The sequence below is a fragment of the Euprymna scolopes genome, chromosome 20, assembly GCF_053919585.1.
Source record: "Euprymna scolopes isolate OS-2025 chromosome 20, ASM5391958v1, whole genome shotgun sequence".
In the NCBI taxonomy this organism is placed as follows: Eukaryota; Metazoa; Mollusca; class Cephalopoda; order Sepiida; family Sepiolidae; genus Euprymna; species Euprymna scolopes.
The window spans coordinates 100241291-100262183 of NC_136501.1; the positions used below are offsets into that span (position 1 = coordinate 100241291).

Consider the following 20893-nt stretch of genomic DNA (forward strand, 5'->3'; position numbering starts at 1 on the left):
TTGAGAAGATTTATTATGAAACAGCCCGAAATGTCCAACATATAAAACCAACAGTACGTTCTTTGATTTTGCAGGGGCACGTTCGAAGTGACTTTTTCTGTTTTAACCACAATTTTACATTTATACTTCATTATCTATTTTAAAAATAAATTCAAGCCATTACCACCACACAGACCTTACTTTCCCCTTTCACACAAACGATAAATACGGTTAATATTAGCTCCGCCTCGAAGCTCATTTTTCTTTTCATTTACTTAGAAAGTCACCCTTTAATTTGTTTGGACGTATATAGCATTTTTATTTATTTATTATTCTTTAAAACAGTAATCTACGTACACGCGTCTTTCGAGGTAATTACCTCTCGCCAGCGTAGCTCAACTGTTTCTAGGGATCGAACGTCAGATCATGTTTACCACAGTCCGGTGCCTTAACCGTTAGGCCACGAACCCCAGATGACTTTACTGTTTATTTTTATCGCTTATAAATTTAGATTTGTTATTGTTATTTTCAAACGATAACTACGGTTAATATTGGTTCCGCCTCGAATATATTTTTCTTTTTTTATTTACTTAGAAAGTCGCCCATTAATTTGTAAGACTATCGTATAAGCTATATATATATATATATATATATATATATATATATATATATATATATATAGCTTATACGATATTCTTACATACAGCAACATTATGGTGATGCCTCTATTTTCTCTGTAGTAAAAGTGCAAACGGACTACTCATGAAAGAAATGGCGACATCAATATCGTATTATTACTTACTGTATTTCAATATTATTTCCAATTACATTTCAAGCAATTTGACTGAAACAGTGCGAAATTAAGGATGCCCTAACTTTGTTGGGGACCTCTGACCACTGTGTAGGTTCCATGCCTATCAAGCGTGCAGTTACTTGACGAGCTGTGGTATCTATTATACGAGAAGCCCCAAGGTGCCTAGTAGTCGATCGATGCGGACAGAGGTCAGTGAGCATGGTCAACTCGCGAGTCAACCAATATTTCGCGGGCAAATTTAGACGTGCGCATGACCTTCCGCTTTTTCTGGGCAGGGTTTGACGCATGATGTGGAAAATGGCAGGAAATCTGCGTTTTGCGCAGTAATTTTGATCGATGGCGACCTATGACTAGCAGGTTCTCTTCCCCATGTTTCAGCATGAAGCGTGTAGAATTAAATCTACGTTTATCGCCTGTTCAGTGTTGATAACTAAAGCGGTAAGTGGCTCAGTATGTAAAGCTGCATGTTAATTATTTTTGAAACGTCCAGTTGTTTATTGGTAAGGGATATATTAGGATTAAACCATGTTTCTTATGGGCACCAACGCTGTTTGCCCGTTCTTTTGAAAAACAAAAATCATAATTGTACCTGATGTAACTGGGAGTGCTCTTATATAGCTTTGTATCGGAATGGTCTGGAAAAGTATCATAATCGATGATCGAAACCATCTGATTCAGAAGAGAAAATTCGATTTCGACTAAAGTAAACACTTTCATACAATCAAACATTGCGGGTTCATTGGAGAAATTTTCTAACATAATTTCACCGGAGAAGATGTGTCAGCGTTTAAATCCTTTTATAAGACTGGTGCGTTATCGAAATGAGTGTTTATTTTTAGGCATCTATTGAGCCACCATGTTTGACTGTTGTACGTTTAACTTGAACTAAAGTTATTATTTAAAAATGGTTTCGTAAATTGAACAGGGTTTTTTTTATTAGACAAGGAGCGCGTTCGAAATTTAGGTTTTTGTGTAAAGCTCAATCGATCTATTAATCTCTAGCATTTTAAACTTTAAGGAATGCCATTATTCGGAGATAGTTTTATACAATCAACAGCAAATTATATGCAGTGAAATGTAGACTACAAGGTATTGTAGACTGTCAGAGGGTAGCTGCATTGGAAACTTCCTCACAGTATAGATCAAGGTTAGCGTTCTCCAATTATAATAGGCAATCAATCGATTTGATTGAAAAACAACCGCTTTCACAGATTTCGATGACAATAAATAGGGAAGCATGTTGTTTAGGCTTATATGTGCTTCCAGCGATTAAGCAACCAATGAAGTGTTAACGGCGTTCATAAAAGAGTGTTCAATGTCGAAGCAAGATATACTTTTGAATTGTTCTACACAAGTAAAATTTACGGACTTTACTTCTATAACTATAGCACTATTAACTAAAGGATATCGTCTTACTAGTATTTCAGCCCGGCGTTGCCCGGAGGTGTATGTTGAGCTAAAGAAAAAAAAAGCGGTCAATTTGCTTTAAATTTGACCCCTATTTTTACCCCTTAACATTTATTGTTTTAGACCCTAATCAAGTTATTAAGTTAAATCCATGTTAAAAGAACCTATATCTAAAATTTCCCGTATTTAGCCCAAAAATTGGCGGAAGAGTTTGGTAGAGTTTTCAAATGTCAAATCGTTGAACTTTGACCCCTTACAGCCAAAGTTTTGGCCGAAAACGGATTATAAATATTTTTCCGAATCTCAATATTCGGTCTATTAAATTTCGAGTCTCTAGACTTAAAATTGACAGGGTTACTGCGTAGCGAAATGTACACAGACCCATATACAGACAGACAGATACGTTCATTGTTATAGATACATAGATTAGTATATAGTTGACAAAAACATGCTCATGTATATGTGGTGACTATAAATACTTACATAGAACACATTAGAATTATATATATATATATATAGTAACAATTCTGAAACGCTGAAATGTTAACAACTGGTGGTCGTTATCATCCATAATGACATACTAACATTCGAATCAGTTAAAAAGGATACTTTTGCACGTTCTTATTTTGAAAATAAATAAATAATTGTTATAATTCTTTTTCTATCCTTTGCAAATGACTCAATATTTAGTATGTTATCATGGATGATAACGACTACCAGCTGCCAAAATTTCATAGTCGTTATATATTATTAATATTAGGTTTGAAAATGTTTTACAGTCGTTATATATTATATATATTAGGTTTTACAATGGTTTCCCTTAGTTTTGGACGCTACTGTATATGTGTGTGTTATTTTTTTAAAAATATTCTTATGATTATTTTATAAGTTAAGGATATAAATGTGTATATAAAACTATATGAACATATACACATCACTAAGTTATCCAGATAGATATGTAATGTTGATAGTATGCAATGCAAAAAAAAAACAAAAAAAACAAAATGGTTATTTATATATTTATATAAGTGCCTATTAGGGTTATGACGACAGCATGTTCTTATCAGTATTCTGATACGACTATATATCTGACACAGTTAGACACGATTAATCAACCGACAACCACATCACTCTATATAAAACCATTTAAGATATTAACGGATATGCACTCGAGAGTCAAGACAATAAAAAACAAATTGCTTGTTGTCGAAGCTCTAGGTATTATATATGATGTTTCAGCTTAATAGCATTTGGAATAATATGAACGTCCACATGTCTAAATAAACTCCTTTACATTTTCTCTTCTGTTTTGTGTTGCAGGTGCTTTATTCGAACCTGAGAACGAAGGTCCCAAACTTGCGTTTATGAGTGCTATCGAAAAGGTGAACCTTAAGAACGAGGTTCTTCCTCAAACGTTACTTATATACGATGTTTCGATCGTTCACCCTCAGGACAGTTTTGACTCTTCCAAGAAAGGTAAGTTCATTGATCTATTTTTATCGCTATATATATATATATATATATATATATATATATATATATATATATATATATATATATATATATATATATATATAATGTATATATATAAATATATATATAATGTATATATATATTTATATGTATGCATATATATATGTATGCATATGTATATATATGTATGTATATATATATATGTATGTATATATATATGTATGCATATATATATATATGTATGTATATATATGTATGTATATATATATATATGTATATATATATATATATGTATATATATATATATATATATATATGTATATATATATATACACGAGAAAACAATTAATAAAACATGTTAAAAGACACTTTGAAAAAGAGTTAAACATCTATTAAATCTGAAAAGGAAACACTAGATAAGTGGATAGTCCTTAATCCGCGGAGTTTGGAAGAAATACTTTCCTTCTCATCAGAAGGTAGGAATTAGCAAAATGCGGGATCGGATTTTGCATGCAGAAGTATTTGATGAAACAACAAATCAAAGATCTTACTTCATAACAAAAAAGTGAAGCGGAGGGAATATAGTGAAGAAAAAGATGATTACACGTGAATGGATAGTCTGGTGGAAGATAAATAGTCCAATGACGGTAAAATTCAAACATAAAACTTTATTTTAAATATGACTCCTGTTGCCAGGGTTAAAATCTCTTGGCTGTTTTGATCGTGAGACCCTGCACTGATGATTCCTGACTGGATGACCCAGTATTGTCTCGAGGCATTTAATATTTATTGTAAATAATTACATATACAATTAGTGCAAAAATAATGTTTTGTATACACAGTTAAACATTAAAAACAACATTATTTTGCACCAACCTAATATATATGTCATTGACATACAATACTGTTTTGTTGTATCACAATTCATCAGTGCGGCAAGACATACACATTTCCGCAGCCGAAGATTGAACTTACAATCGTCGCGTTGAAAGTCGACAGCTGTAACCATCGGACCGCGAATCAGTTCGTTAAATATCTTTCCTCAATTGTGTATTAACTCTACACGCGCCCGTCTCAGACAGTGGTCACCCCATCATTTTTTTTTACAAACTAATAAATAGTCGGCCTCGATTAATTGCTTAAATATGCCTTGGGATCAAATATATTTACAAAGAGAGGGGGGGAGCTTTATTTTGTCACCCACTTATATATATATATATATATATATATATATATATATATATATATACGGATGAGAGAGAGAGAAAACAAGATTTAAGATGCCCATTCATGTGTCTTTTACTGTGTCTGAATATCTCTAGTACTATCATATAAAATGAGTTCTGTCTGTGTGTCTCCTACTGACTATAATACAGTTTTAATGATTTTTATACATTACGTATCTTAGAAAGGTTTTGTATTGGAATGTTTTAGATAATTATTGATAATCGAAATAACCTGACGAAAGAAAAAAACGGCGATTTTGGCCCAAGTTTACGCTTTACACAAGCTAACATCACAAATGTCTTTGAGAAGTTTTATTACAACACAAGCCATAAGGTCTCGCGTATATTATCCATCGGCATTTTTATATGACAAGAGTGAATGGCTCTGTTTAAAACACAATCACATCATGGTGCTTGACTATTCCATTTTAGTCTTTCATTCAGGCCAATGTATATAGAAATATACGTGTAAAATCCACATTCGCTTGCTATTGTGCAATGTTGGCTACAATGTATTGTGCACTAAGTCACTTCGGATATGTATATGTTTCTCTCGGTTCTTCGTGATATCCTGCTCCTCAACTATAACAGGAAACCAATCGATGTGATTGAAGAATAGAAATCTCACCGATTTCAATGAAAAAATATGAGAGTGTGAAAACATTCGTTGATCATCATTCAATCCTAGGCAACGCCGGGTCATTTTTATACCTATATATTTTCAGAATCTTATAAATATAAGTTTGAAAGGGTATTTTTATCCCGTTACATTTTGTATGTATGGGTAGAGTGCTCAATAATGTGCTGGGATACCGAGGTCAAACTCTGTTGAGTCATACCAAATACTTAAAAAGAAGACAGGATCCTATTTCCCTTAAACAGCATTATTAGGAATTATCAATGCCAATGGAATAGAATCGTGTACTTTTCTACAGCTCAGTGTTGGATTAAGACTGTAATGATATCTTCATTGTTCCGCTTCGTTAAATTGATAATACGTTTTGTGATACTTCAAGAAATCATCTTCGTCAGATATGTGATCGAACATTCAAACGTACTTATAAAGTTATTAAAAAAATTAACGTTATTTTAAAATCAAAATAAACAATGCTTTAAACAAACTATAACCTGTCACCACTTCGTTACACCTGTAGAGAATGACTGTTTTCCTTAAGCATAACTATTAGATACGTCCATTTTTATTACAAGAACTTAATTCAAAACGAAACCTGACCGACAAAAAATATTTCGATAAAGTGAAGAAAATTAAAAATTGTGATACGTAGCTATAACGCGCGTGTGACGAAATGTTTTGAGACTTTGTCGTCCACAGCAAAATCCATATATAAAACGTGTGCGTGATGGAGTGTTTGTTAGACTTCGTCATCCACAGCAAGCAAATTTATACATAATTCCTGGCGTTGAAAATATGTTGAGAACATTTTGAGATTCCAATGAAGTTGTTACGATTCTCGTTCGAATAAAGAAGTGAATTTGCTTCGTTGTAGCAGTGGATGTATGTCGCTGGAGTTACGTCTGCGCTGTAGTGTGGCGTTCGTCTATTGCAGGTGCTCGTTCCACATGTGTGTAATCATGTATCTTCGTTCGAAATGTTTCCCGACTGAGGTAAGCAAGAACAGGCCCTCGGAAAATAGTTTAGTTGAACAAACTGGTTTATAAAAAGGAATTCACAGGAAAATGTTGACCTTTCAGGTCCACGAGGTCATATTGTGATTCGTTTATGACAAAGAACGGAATAAAGAAAGTTTGGGTTAAATGAGGAGAAAAGAACCTCAAAGATCATTTCAGAGTTCACGTTGTATTCGTGACGTAATAAAAAGAAAATATTCTCCTGTTTGGATTGTAACAGCGAAGTGCATCGTTTGCGAGAAAAATCGAAATGTTTGTTAAGATAGTAGTCCGACAGTATCGTCGAGTTTTAATAGACATCGTGGTTCAAAGATACGCTTCGCCATAAAAATGTAAAGAACAGATTAAAATGTCTATATTTTTAATATGTGCCTGTATAGATGAAACTTATTTTATTTATTATTATTATAATTATATAAGCTGCAAAGGAAAAGGTTGAAAATGCGACGAAAAAGTGGTTTTGTTGTGTTTTCTTTCTTTTTTTTGGGGGGGTATATTTCGCTGATTATTTAAGGATATATTTGTATGTGTTTCATTTGCAACAGTGAGAACGTTTTAAACATGTTTTTTTGGGACGTAGATTTTCAGCTTTTATGAGAAATGTTCGTTTGTTCACCATTCTTGAAAAATATCACGTCATCGTCTACTACTTGTTGGAGGGGGACATGATGGTATGCTTCTGAGTAACGTTACTTGCGATTGGTAAGAGGCTGACAGGTTTGTCATAAAAGCTGGTTGGTGGCCGATGCCACTAGAGCGGTTATTGATTACATGTTGACTGTGAAAGAGAGAGAAATATGAGCAACATGAAGTCACGTGGCTAGGTCGCCCTTCTGAGTTAAAGGGCGACAATCGAGTTAGCCTGCGAGTTTCAACTCCTACAATACAGAAAATATGTAATATTTTATTTTTCATATAAATTGGAGCAATTACAAAACAACGAAACTCATGATATTTAAAATATTCTTTATTTGTCTAAGATATTACTAAAGTTTCTTTGCTTATCTTATTAACTTGAAACTAAAAGATGTACATGCCTATACGGCAAAATAGACACACACACGCACACACATGTGTGTGTATGAAAGAGGAACAAGAAAAAAAAGCAAGTGCCAGTAAAATCAAATAAAATAACGGTATATTAAAGCGGTCGGCTCATATATACTATTTATTACTATCATGATATATATATATATATATACATATGTATATATATATATATAGACACACGTATATTACTATCATAATATATATATATATATATATATATATATATATATATATATATATATATATATTACTATCATAATACATATATATATATTACTATCACAATATATATATATATTACTATCACAATATATATATATATATATTACTATCATAATATATATATATTACTATCATAATATATATGTATATATATTACCATCATTATATATAGATATTACTATCATAATATATAGATATATATTACCATCATAATATATAGATATATATTACCATCATAATATATATATATATATATATATATTACCATCATAATATATATATATATATATATATATATATATATATATATTACCATCATAATATATATATTACCATCATAATATATATATATATATATATATATTACTCTCATAATATATATATATATATTACTATCATAATATTTATATATTAATATCATAATATATATATTAATATCATAATATATATATATTAATATCATAATATATATATATATATTGATAGGATAATATATATATATATATATTAATATCATAATATATATATATATTAATATCATAATATATATATATTAATATCATAATATATATATATTAATATCATAATATATATATATTAATATCATAATATATATATATTAATATCATAATATATATATATTAATATCATAATATACATATATATTAATATCATAATATATATATATTAATATCATAATATACATATATATTAATATCATAATATATATATATATTAATATCATAATATATATATATATATTAATATCATAATATATATATATATATTAATATCATAATATATATATATATATATATTAATATCATAATATATATATATTAATATCATAATATATATATATATATTAATATCATAATATATATATATATTAATATCATAATATATATATATATATATTAATATCATAATATATATATATTAATATCATAATATATATATATATATATATATATATTTATATCATAATATATATATTAATATCATAATATATATACATATTAATATCATAATATATATATATTTATATCATAATATATATATATATTAATATCATAATATATATTAATATCATAATATATATATATTAATATCATAATATATATATATATATATATATATATAACTATCATAATATATATATATTATTATCATAATATATATATATATATTATTATCATAATATATATATATATATATATATTATAATCATAATATATATATATATATATTATAATCATAATATATATATATATATATTATAATCATAATATATATATATATATATATATTATCATAATATATATATTATTATCATAATATATATATTATTATCATAATATATATATATTATTATCATAATATATATATTATTATCATAATATATATATTATTATCATAATATATATATTATTATCATAATATATATATTATTATCATAATATATGTATATATATATATATATATATATATATATATATATATATATATATAACCTGTGTGTATCTGACTGTACGATACATCATCCAAGGAAAAACAAGGCTGACTGAATGAAACAAAACAGGAATGAAATACAAACGGGAAATCCTAACAGTTTTTTTTCGAATCATAAATTGTCTTCAGAAATAAGTGAAGCCATTTTCCGAACTGTTTGTTCGTTCAAACGAAACTGATACAACTATGCATTTCTTTTTTAAATGTTTTCCGTGTTAAAAATGTTGCATTTTGCTTCTTTCTTTTATATATACATATATATATATATATATATATATATATATATATATATATATATATATACATATATATATATTACTAGAAAAGATGACCGCTCTTTGTGCGCAAGTTTCTTAGACGCTCGAGCCTGCGTGCTGCTGCCATAAATAGGTTTTGTAATGTCAACTATTGTCTTGGCGTTTAATTTTTTTTAACTACCCCCTTAAATTACATAAATCCAACTATGAACTTCAAAACAAAGAGGTAATATCAAAGTTAGGACTTATGTTACACATAATAAATTGCAACAGTTTCAAAGTGATTTGCTTGAAATTTACAACAAATTTAATCGGCGCCATGGTGGCGACCCGCACGGTGTAGGTGAACCCTTTTAATGTGCAATAGGTGTGGAAATTTTAGGAGCCGCACCAATTATGTGATTACTTTTGACCTTTGCTTTAAAAAAATAGTTTGCACCGTTCCTAGGTTGGAGGCGATGGCCATATAAGTCTAGGTCATGTTCGGTCAAGTAGTGTGGGCTGTAGGAGAGTATATATACTTAGGCTGTGATCTTGCCTTTACTCTTGAAATATGGTGTACACCATCCCTAGGTTGGGGACCATCGCCATGATCGGTCCAATTTTATTGTCTGTAAAAGAGATGTATACACACACACACGGACGCTACTATTTTATATATAATATATATATATACATATATATATATATATACATATATATATATATACAGGGTGACCCCGCAATAACGGGCCCGACTCTAATGAGGCCCTGTTTCTTAGTGTTTTGTCCGAAAGAAACGAAACTCTGGTCATAACTAGTTTATTATATTCAAAACATCACATCGAAAGACTTCTTTTTATTTTCAATAATGTTTTTTTAGAATGCTTTTGTCATTTATTATTTTATTTATTTATTCGGTTTTTGGGGTCATCCTATATATATATATATATATATATATATATATATATATATATGTATGTATGTATATATATATATATATGGGTATAGATCTGTGAAGTTCGTAAGGTTAAAAAGAATTCGTGAAAACGACTTGATTCCGAGACAACGAATTAAATCCCTGGAATGTACCGAAAATGTGGGAGATTGCCAAAACGAACAAAAGCAAAGCAAACGAAAACAAAACGAGAGCTGCACTGCCAGGCTTTATAAGAGATTAATCATAATTACTCTTGCAATGAGTAGGCTTATTTGTCAGTAGGAATTGTCAGTCGCTTGTTATCTTGTTTGATTGTCTGCAACTTTTTGACCAGACTTTATAATCGAATATTATGCGGCTCGACGAAGAAGAACGAGAAGACACTGTCTACGTTAAAATAAGAAGCTGAAGAGGTGATTACAAATTGACTGAAAAAGACAAACGCGAACTTTAGATGATCACACCAAAGACTATACGTCCGCATATGTGTTTGTTTGTAATAGGAGTACTAGAAAACTATAAGTAGTGGGCACACTTGTGTTTAAGTAGTTGGAGTGCTTCGAAACAAAACAATCGTGAAATCAATATTCTTCTCTTCAATTCTCATATGGGCGCCCGAAAAAATACAATTGCCAATAAATTAGAAAATATATCCAGTCATGGCTGACAATATGAAAGCATGTGAAGTAAATAAAGGGTTCCGTTCAAACTTCCGTCTAGATTTCTGAGTTCGAGAGAAATATTTGAGAGTTCGACAATATACATCTGAGGAAAGTCGGAGCTTACATCGACCGAAACGTTTTGAAAATGACACTGCAGATGAGGACAGTAGTCAAATTAATAAAAAAAAATGTCATCTATTAGATTGGGTCAAAAATGATGTCTTGAACGTAAAAAAACGACATGTTATTTTCACATTCTGGTGGATGTAATCTCCAACCTTCTTCAGTGACTGCCGTTCATAATAAAAAAAATATCAGATTCAGAAAAGTAACGTACACCCGAAAATGTGTGCACACACACATTATATATATATATATATATATATATATATATATATATATATATATATATATATATATATAACAGGAAAACTATATATAGTGTGTATACTTGCCCTTACGTTTTGTTATTTAATCAAACATTTTTTTTTACAGAAAACAGCTCATAATGCATTACTTTAATGTTTGTTGAATGTTTAATCTCCGTATGAGATTTGCTTGAGTAAATAGATTTTTCTAGAATTCACTTTATATTACGCGTTCTTTTTTGTAATTGATTATCCACATTTAAATTTAAATTTTCCTACTGCAGTTTAGGAGTAAATGTAAATGATGCAAATCGAATATAAAACTAAAATCCTTCTAAATTACGCTTTCCTCTGAATGAGAGATCGACTGAAAATTTTTGCTTGTTCTTTCTTATATCTCACGTGGACTTCATATTTTAGATGCATGGTACTTTCTGCTTTTCGTAATTTTTTTTTTCTCTTTCGATCCTTATACCTTATCACACCTAAGTAATTTCGTTAATGTTGCAGATCTACTAGCAAACGAAGTATCAATTACTATTGCGTTTTTGGGGCAAGTGAATCGCTGTCATGTTTATTTTTATTTTTATTTTTTTTTAAGTGTGGCCACGTATCTGGAATGTAATTGCTCCTACTTTCTTTTTCCTAGCAGCATCTTCCCCTTCGGGCGTTTTTGGCACATTCTTATTCATAAGTACTTTATTCTTTCGCTATCTGGATCCTTCTTTATCGTTTCTATCCAAATAGATTTTTTACTAAGATTTGCGAGAATGTTGAATTCTGTTTCGATTGAATTTGTTTCGGTTGACCCTTTGAATCTTAAATCATCTTGCTTTTACCTAGCTATGATTGATAAGCTCATCCTGTCAGGCTTATAATAATCTATAGATTTTACAACAAGTGGATTCAAGCTTTGTCTTGTGAGATTTTCAAAAATAAAACATTTTTTTGACAAATCTCTATACTTTTTAAATAAATGAGTTAAACATTTACAAGACAGATGTGCGTTCCTATTTAAAATCCAGCACTCTCTAGCGGTCTGCAATTAACAAAATAACATTATATTAACAAGTCGCTCGATGGTTATTCCTTGATTCAGTTAATATTTTTATAGTTTTCGTGAATATAAAAAGGATTTTAATTTTAAAGGTACTCATGTTTATACATAGAAATGATATAACACATCTAGATAATTTAAAATGTGTACAACTCTGATTTCTTTGTGCTTACATTTAAACGAATTAAGAAAAACTAATGGAAGATTCAATTAGTGCATGTCTGCTCCTAGCATTTCGTACAGTACATCCATTTAAAACGAAAGTCACTGATTTTGTTAGTTGTTAAATTAATGCCTTACCGTTCGCCATCTTTTTCTTAAGGTTATAATCTGTTCGTCTTTACTTTTAACAATCACACCTTTTATTTATTTTGTATTTTTTGCTGTTCTGTTACCAAACTTTTAATTTTCTCGTCACCATATTCAATATTTTCTAATTCTTTTCTTCTGGTTTTCTGAGACGCATCTTCATTTGTTGTTAAATTTCTATATTTTATATGTTTTTTTTTTATATTTATACATCCTTTTATTAATCTTCCTTGTTTTCTTCTTCTCATTTTTGTTGTTTTTTCATGCTTTGCATTCTTTTTCTTTTTTTTATTATTATTATTATTTTCTTCTGGTTTTCTGATACGCATCTTCATTTGTTGTTAAATTTCTATATTTTATGCGTTTTTTTTTAAAATTTATACATCCTTTTATTAGTCTTCCTTGTTTTCTTTTCATTTTCCTTGTTTTTTATGCTTTGCATTCTTCTTCTTCTTCTTCTTCTTATTATTATTATTATTACTCACTAGGAGGTCTTGCACAATTCATGACTTAAGATACTTCATAAACCACATTTGATCATATAGGTCCTATTCTGTTTACTTCTTTCCATAATCTTTAAAAATTAATTTGCATCATTGCAACAACCACTTGGTCTGGACTTTCTGCTTGCAACAACTATTAGACGCCGTATGAATATCGGTGGTCATAAGGGTCACTAATCCCCTAAAACTCCTTGCACTAGTCGATCATAAGCGTGTTTATGCATGCTCTCCTAACTCCTATCATATCTGCCCTTCACGCTTATTTAGTGGCATATTAAGCGAACATACTGCATTATTTTTCAATTCCTTTTAGTCCGCCGGGCAATATAAGCAGAATTCATTATATTTTGCACCACTCTTGTATTTATTGAGGTCGAATAATACTACGAATGCAAGTAGGTAAGAAACATTACATAAAATCTAAGTATCTTATTAAACAGATATGATTAAAAATACCATTTTTCTCAACCCCTACATTTTACATAGATAGTGAATTGTTGCATTACCGGTCGATGTGACAGAGTTTCCTAAAGAATGGTGAGCACCTATCTAGCGCATTGGAATAATGCGAAGACTAATGAATCGCTGATTGTTCAAGCAACGAAAATTTCTAATAAAAACAGAAATAAGTAAATTTTTAATATTGAATTAGAAAACAGATTTTTTTGTGATGATTATCAACAATAAATTTTTCGAAACTTCTTACAACAAATACCCTAGCAAGTAAAATGATTTATACTCAATAAGCAAGCTATTTTAATGAATTATGTGAAAACACCTAGTGCTTAAATAATAAATTTATAGAATTCAGAAAGATCAGATTGCCAAAGATCGTTGAAAATATGGAGAAAGAGAAAATACCATAATAATAATAATAATAATAATAATAATAATAATAACAATAATAATAATAATAATAATAATAATAATAATAATAATAATAATAATCGCACTAATGACCGTTCGAGTCATCGACAAAAATTATTTGGAGAAATTGAAACCGCAGAGAAGATTAACAATTTACAACGTATGCAACTGATGAAAACTGAAATAAAAAAAAAAAAAAAACACTAAATCTTCGCCAGAGAAACCAACATAAACACCCAGGTAGAAACTATAATTGTAAGTAAACACCAGAAAAAACAAAAAAGAAAAAAAAAACAAATTCGCGGACAGAGTAAATAGAAGATTGAACTACTTATTATTCCAAAGATAATAAGAGAAACGATCAACCGGTCATGTAAGTCCCATGTAAACATTATAGTTAGATGTGAGAGTTGTTACGAATTAGTATATTCAGGCATGCAGCAAGCTTTTTAATACTTTCTATGTGAAACTATGTCTGCAAGGAGGTATAAGATAAAATAGTAAACCTTTGTATACTCTACCTAACACCTCCGCCAATTTTGGGTCTAAAACATGAAATTTTAGATGTGCGTTACCTGGACATGAGTAAAACCTAATATATATATATATATATATATATATATATATATATATATATATATATTACGTACATACATACAGTGGAGATTTCAAAGGCTATAACAATAGGAATTAGATATAGTCGGTGTTGATGAGAGAAGACGAACATCAGTGTCGATTTACAAATCAATATTTACATACATATATGTTTATATACACATGTATTCATTCAATTGTATATATATATATATATATATATATATATATATATATGTATGTCATTATTGATGTGTAAAACGCCAATTATTTTCGAATTCTCTCATCAACACGACTATATCTCATTCCTCGCATTGTGGTAGCCTTCTAAATCTCTACTACATACCTATAACACACAATGCTTCAACCGAACTATATAACAATTATGTATGTATATATATATATATATATATATATATATATATATATATATATATATATATATGATTATAAACAGTACATAGGGGTCGTGCTTAAGTGCTAGTAGATATATAAAATATAACAAAATATTTTTATTTTTAAATTTGTATGCTTTGGTGTATTAAAATGAATTATGTGGACGTATATATTTGTATGTAAATATTTGCCAAACTGTTTTGACCACGCAAAATATTGTATATATCATGTATCTGTTTATGAAAAAAAAAACATAATTTCATCGGGTGTTTCTATACTTTACAAGAACACAATTATGTTGCTCCGTCAGATAGTTCTATTAGATTTAAGATATGTAAAAACTCCATCCTCATGACCATTTCCTAAGTATGTAAGCTGTAACATTCAGACATGATGCAATCCTCGACATCCGGGGGGGTTACCATTATGAGGCGTGTCATTCACGCTAGTGCAACTACTGACATATATATCTTGAATATTGTAAAACTATATTTCAATCAACGTAGCTGCAAAATGTCATGAAATATCGTATATTCAGTTCTTTATCTGTAGTATACATTTCAGAAATTATTAAATATTCAGTGTTTACATCGGGTTTTCGAGTCTACTTACTAAGATGCGGTTAAACTGATATAATTCTATCGAAAAAAGACGAGGTAGCCCCCCCTCTTAGGGTAGAGCACTGTCGTAAATAATCTCACCCGCTACTTAATTGGCTGAAAATGTGAAGCTCGTTGTTTGTTTGTTTACGAACAGACGACTTGAGCACTATAAAGGTGGTGGCGGGTGTCTATTTAAATAGACATTCCAACGAGTTATTTACGGGTGTCAATTCCATGGTCGAGTGGGAGAACCGCCGACTGTCAACACGATGGTTCTAGGTTCAATCCTTGGCTTTGGAGAGATGCTAGTCTAGCGGCACTGATGAGTTGTGATACAACGAAATAGGACTGTATGTCGATGACTACAAATATATATATATATATATATATATATATATATATATATATATATATATATACTAACATTTCAGTCCAGCTTTGCTCGTTCATGATTTTATGTGCATGTGTATATATAAAGTTTGACTCCTGTTCAAGTAACTTTCATCGAAATTTTCAAGTGATTAGACCCAAAATTATCAGTAAAGATTGATACCGTCTGCAAATGTTAACTTCTTAAAGTTTGCCCTCTTGGCAGCCATATTTCCGCCAAAAACTTGTTAAAAATTTGCCGAATGTTTAAAAACCACTTATGTAAAATTTCAAATGTTTCGACCCAAAATTTGCTGAATAGTTTGGTAGAGACTGCAAAGGTAAAATCTTTTTGAACTTTTACCTTCTTGGTAGAAAATTCTCGGCCAAAATCCGATTAAAATGCTAGCCCGATGTCTGAATACACTTTATGTAAAAATTGTAATTTTGAAACCAAAAATTAGCTGAGAGGTAAACTTTGTTAATACTTGGACCCTAATTTTGCCACCTTACCATTTATTCTGCTGGGCTCAAATAAGGTTGAAAAGTTTGATAGACGTCGAAGTAATCTACATCTAAAATTTAAAGTGTTTAGACAAAAAATTGGTGGAGCACTTTGGCAGAGATTTACAAAAGCAAATCGTTGAACTTTGACCCCTTGACAGTCAAATTTTCTGTCCGAAAAACGATTAAAAAGACTTGCCCAAATCTTACTTCCCATTATATCAAAAATTGAGTCTTAGACTGAAGCTTGGTATTTTCACGTTATATATATTATATTTGTAGACGTCGACATACAGTCCTGTTATGTTGTATCACAACCCATCAGTGCTGCTAGACTAGCACCTCTTACAAGCCGAAGATTGAACCTAGAACCATCGCGTTTACAGTCAGCAGTTCTACCGACCGGCCCATAAGAGCGCCGGCCGTAGATAATCTCGCCAAATGTCTATTTAAGACATCCCCCACCACTTTTACACACACACACACACACACACATATATATATATTTCGGTACAGGTTTAAAAATTTTATAATATTAAGAAAAAACAATTAATAAAATGTCAAGAATTAAATATCTCATAACACGCTAAAAACATATACGGTAAATGTAATTATACATTAAAGTGACTATAAAATTTTTTTTAAAAGAGGTCGAAAATAATATGTACATTCCAAGAACAAAAAATGAAAATTTCGCCCCAGAATTTACTGAAAAGTTGTTTTTTCAGAAAAAGAACTCTCAATGTCCTACGTTTTTTCATAGAATAATTACTGCGAATCGCACTACATATTGCGCCAAACACTAATCTACAATCGCACACTATCGACTCCCCGCATTTTCGCTTCTTTTGATGGATTACCGATGCGCAGGACGTCGACATACAGTGTTCATCTTGACAAGGCACGTATGTCTAGAATTCCATTTTCTTTTATCAGCATTCCAATCTCCTTTATCAAAAAAAAAATAGTAATTCATCACTATCAATGAATTTAAACGTCAGGTTTGTAAATGAAACTTACATTTATGTGCACTATATAACTTTTTTTTACATAGGCATCACCACTTATTCAGGCTTAGCGGCCACTCGGAGATAAGGTTAAAACTGTGCAGTAATCTATGGGGCAATATAGTAATCCTTAGTAATAGAAATTTGCTAAATTTGTCAACTTAAGGGCAACGGCTCATCAGAAACTTGTTTACGTTGGACTTGTAAACAATCATATTGCAGCCAGCTGAAAAGCAGGCAAATAGAAGACAGTTCAACGGGCGTGATTTTCTAAGAAAAAAAACTTGTTCATGGAATTTACGTTAAGGTTTATGCACATATAAAAGTGGCGGTAATTATTGATAGTGTTTTCAGCTAGTCGAGTACTTCTCATGAAATTTTGGCGAGGGGGGACCACAGATTGGGGCTCAAGCCAACACTTGCCATGAAAATACCAATAATGCAGAAACTAAATCGCAACATCTCTTCTGTGAGAAAGAGGTTCCAGGGAAGAGACAAGGCCATCACTTACTAGGCTACGAAGTCTATTTCAACTATCCTTTCTAGCAGCTCCTACCAAAATATTATAACAGCACATAATTCTTGGACGTACCTGACTCTTATATAGGAAGAGAATTGCGTCAGAAATGAGATATCTACTGGATAGATGGAAGGTTCCAACTATTATCCCAGCGGCCTTGCCAACGTATTTGATGTATGTGCTCAATTTCAGATACTGTTAATTAGATAGTCAAGTGTTCACTGTAAAATAAAATGTTTTTACTTGTTCATCAGCGTCTAACTTCTGTTGTAGGTATACTCAGGAACTTAATTATTTTGTATTTAAGTTAACAAAATATTCGTATGTAAGTTACTTGTTTTTAAGAAAACGCTTTCAGCATTGCTTCAGAAGTATTAAGAATGCAGAATGAAACGAAAAAATTTCCATTGTAAACCTGCCCCATAATTTTTATACGACCGCTTCCTAGTTATGTACTTACGTATATGTACGTTTCCTTATGTGGGATAAGCAAAACGACCACATACAGAATTCAAAACAAACATCGTGTTCATGTAATGATGATTATCTAGGACTTCATAGCGTGACGGATTGTGTCAAATGACTTATATATCTATGTACAAAAAACCTAAACCAATTGGAGTGTTGGAGATGCTGTGTACCAACCATTCAAAATCCATCTATCTATAATATAATATGTATGTATATTTGTATGTCTGCCAAGAACTTTCGACAGGGGCGATGGAATTTCGCAATGAAGGTATCGCTTCGAAGTTAGACCCTTCGGACGAAAGATATCGAAAAATTGGCTTAAACTTTGATTCCTTTACTCTCAACTGGCCACTTTTCTACACGAAACAGGTCGCTGGCTGTTTTCGCCGATATTTTCCAAAAACCATACTCTCTTTCCGATATACTAGCCTTAATTTTAATTTTCGCCATTTCTTGTTTGGCGTTGGACTCAACAGAAAAGTGGTCTCGTTTTTTCGCGTTCTTTGCGGTACAGGTTCGAATCTGTCTGCCTCCTACCACTTTTTAATTTTTATCTCAACACACACCTCTAATCACCCGGCCAATGCCGGGTACCCAGGCTAATCTAATATAAAATGAACATTATCTGTGCGAGTTTGAATTTGTTTCTTATGTACTCGAAACGTTTTCGTCGATTTTTATTAAATTTCCTACGAAAGATTTGCCTGGCAATGTTCTTAAATAGTTTTCTATCGGAGAGCTTTCGTTTCGGATCAATAATCGATATAATCCGATAAAAAGAGGAGAAGCGGATTTTAACCAATGTTTACACTTTACACAGCTTAACATCAAAAGTGCATTTGAGAACTTATATTCCAACACGACATGAAAAACCCAGTAGTAGCTTCTTTGATATGACAGTGGCATATTCGAAATGAATGTTTTCGCTATAAGCACGATAAAATTATGATACATATAAATTCTAAAGCATAAACAAAAAAAGGCCTGACATATAAAATCAACAGTAATTTCTTTAATATGGCAGGATAACGTTTTAAATATATGTTCCTGTTTAAAGCACAATTGCAGAATGATAAATTGACTTTGGGAATTTAAATCAAAGGAATTCTACATTTAAAATAAAACTATAAACAATATGAAATCTACAGTGTAATGTAAGGTATAATCTATTGTGTAAAAATGCGTATGAAGCTTACTACGATTGCTCCTCGAGAGCACCCAAGCGTGCGAATGTAATCAATCAAATGATAAGTGAGAATAAATTATTTTTTTACGTGAAACCAATTATTTCATCTTGTACATCATTATAATTATACTGATAAGCAGTGCATGTAGATGTGATATTACTCAAATATAGCTACCCCTAAATTACAGTGCACGTATATATATATATATATATATATATATATATATATATATATATATAAGAGAAAGAGAGAGATATAGAGAGATAGAGAGGGGAAATAAAAAGGTGCAAACCGAGTTATATGTTCATCAATGCTTGGTCTTTATTTCGAGACTTCCTCTGGATGAATGCAAATAAAGACCAAATCTTGATGAACATATAACTCGCTTTGCTTCTTTTTATTTCTCTATTTCCTCGGAATACCATTTCTATTATAATCACACACACATACACACACACATATATAAAATAAATTAATAGCAAATATTTACACGTATACATATATAATAAAATTATTATTAATAATAACAAAGCCGATAACTATTAGTCGCGTGCTCTCGTGTAATGGATGTATGTAGGATTGACATAAAAATGAACTAAAATGACCGAAAAATGGGATGAAATAACTTAAATAAATAAAAAGTAAATAACTTAGAATGATTTTTATGAACTTAAGGATGAATTGAATGCTTAAAACATAACTGGAATCCTTCAACACCAACTTGAATGATTTGGAGAATGACTTGAATGGCTTTGAGACTGACTGGTTGTAAAGTGGTTGGTCATTTTACATTAAATTAATACAGAAAATGACCCCCCCCACTTTATATCACAAAGTTACAAACATAAGTACAGCATGCACTAAGGGCAGATACTACACTTTATTTTGGGCCAAAAGGCCAAGTACAGCTTAAAAATACGGACCTTTGATCTTTACTAAAAAGGCGAATCACAAAAGTGTTACCGACC

General features: G+C 30.5%; 1 protein-coding gene across 3 annotated transcripts in view; it reads left to right on the plus strand.

Moving 5' to 3' along the window:
• Positions 1 to 3523: 3523 nt before the first annotated feature.
• LOC145241556 (glutamate receptor ionotropic, kainate 2-like) overlaps positions 3524 to 20893 on the plus strand; it is a 459102-nt gene continuing 441732 nt past the window's right edge. For all 3 annotated transcript variants that reach the window (XM_080104621.1, XM_080104624.1, XM_080104622.1), the window contains exon 1: positions 3524 to 3676. In XM_080104621.1, coding sequence (XP_079960747.1) covers positions 3565 to 3676 — 112 coding nt within the window. In that variant the 5' untranslated portion in view covers positions 3524 to 3564. The remainder of the gene's footprint in view (positions 3677 to 20893) is intronic.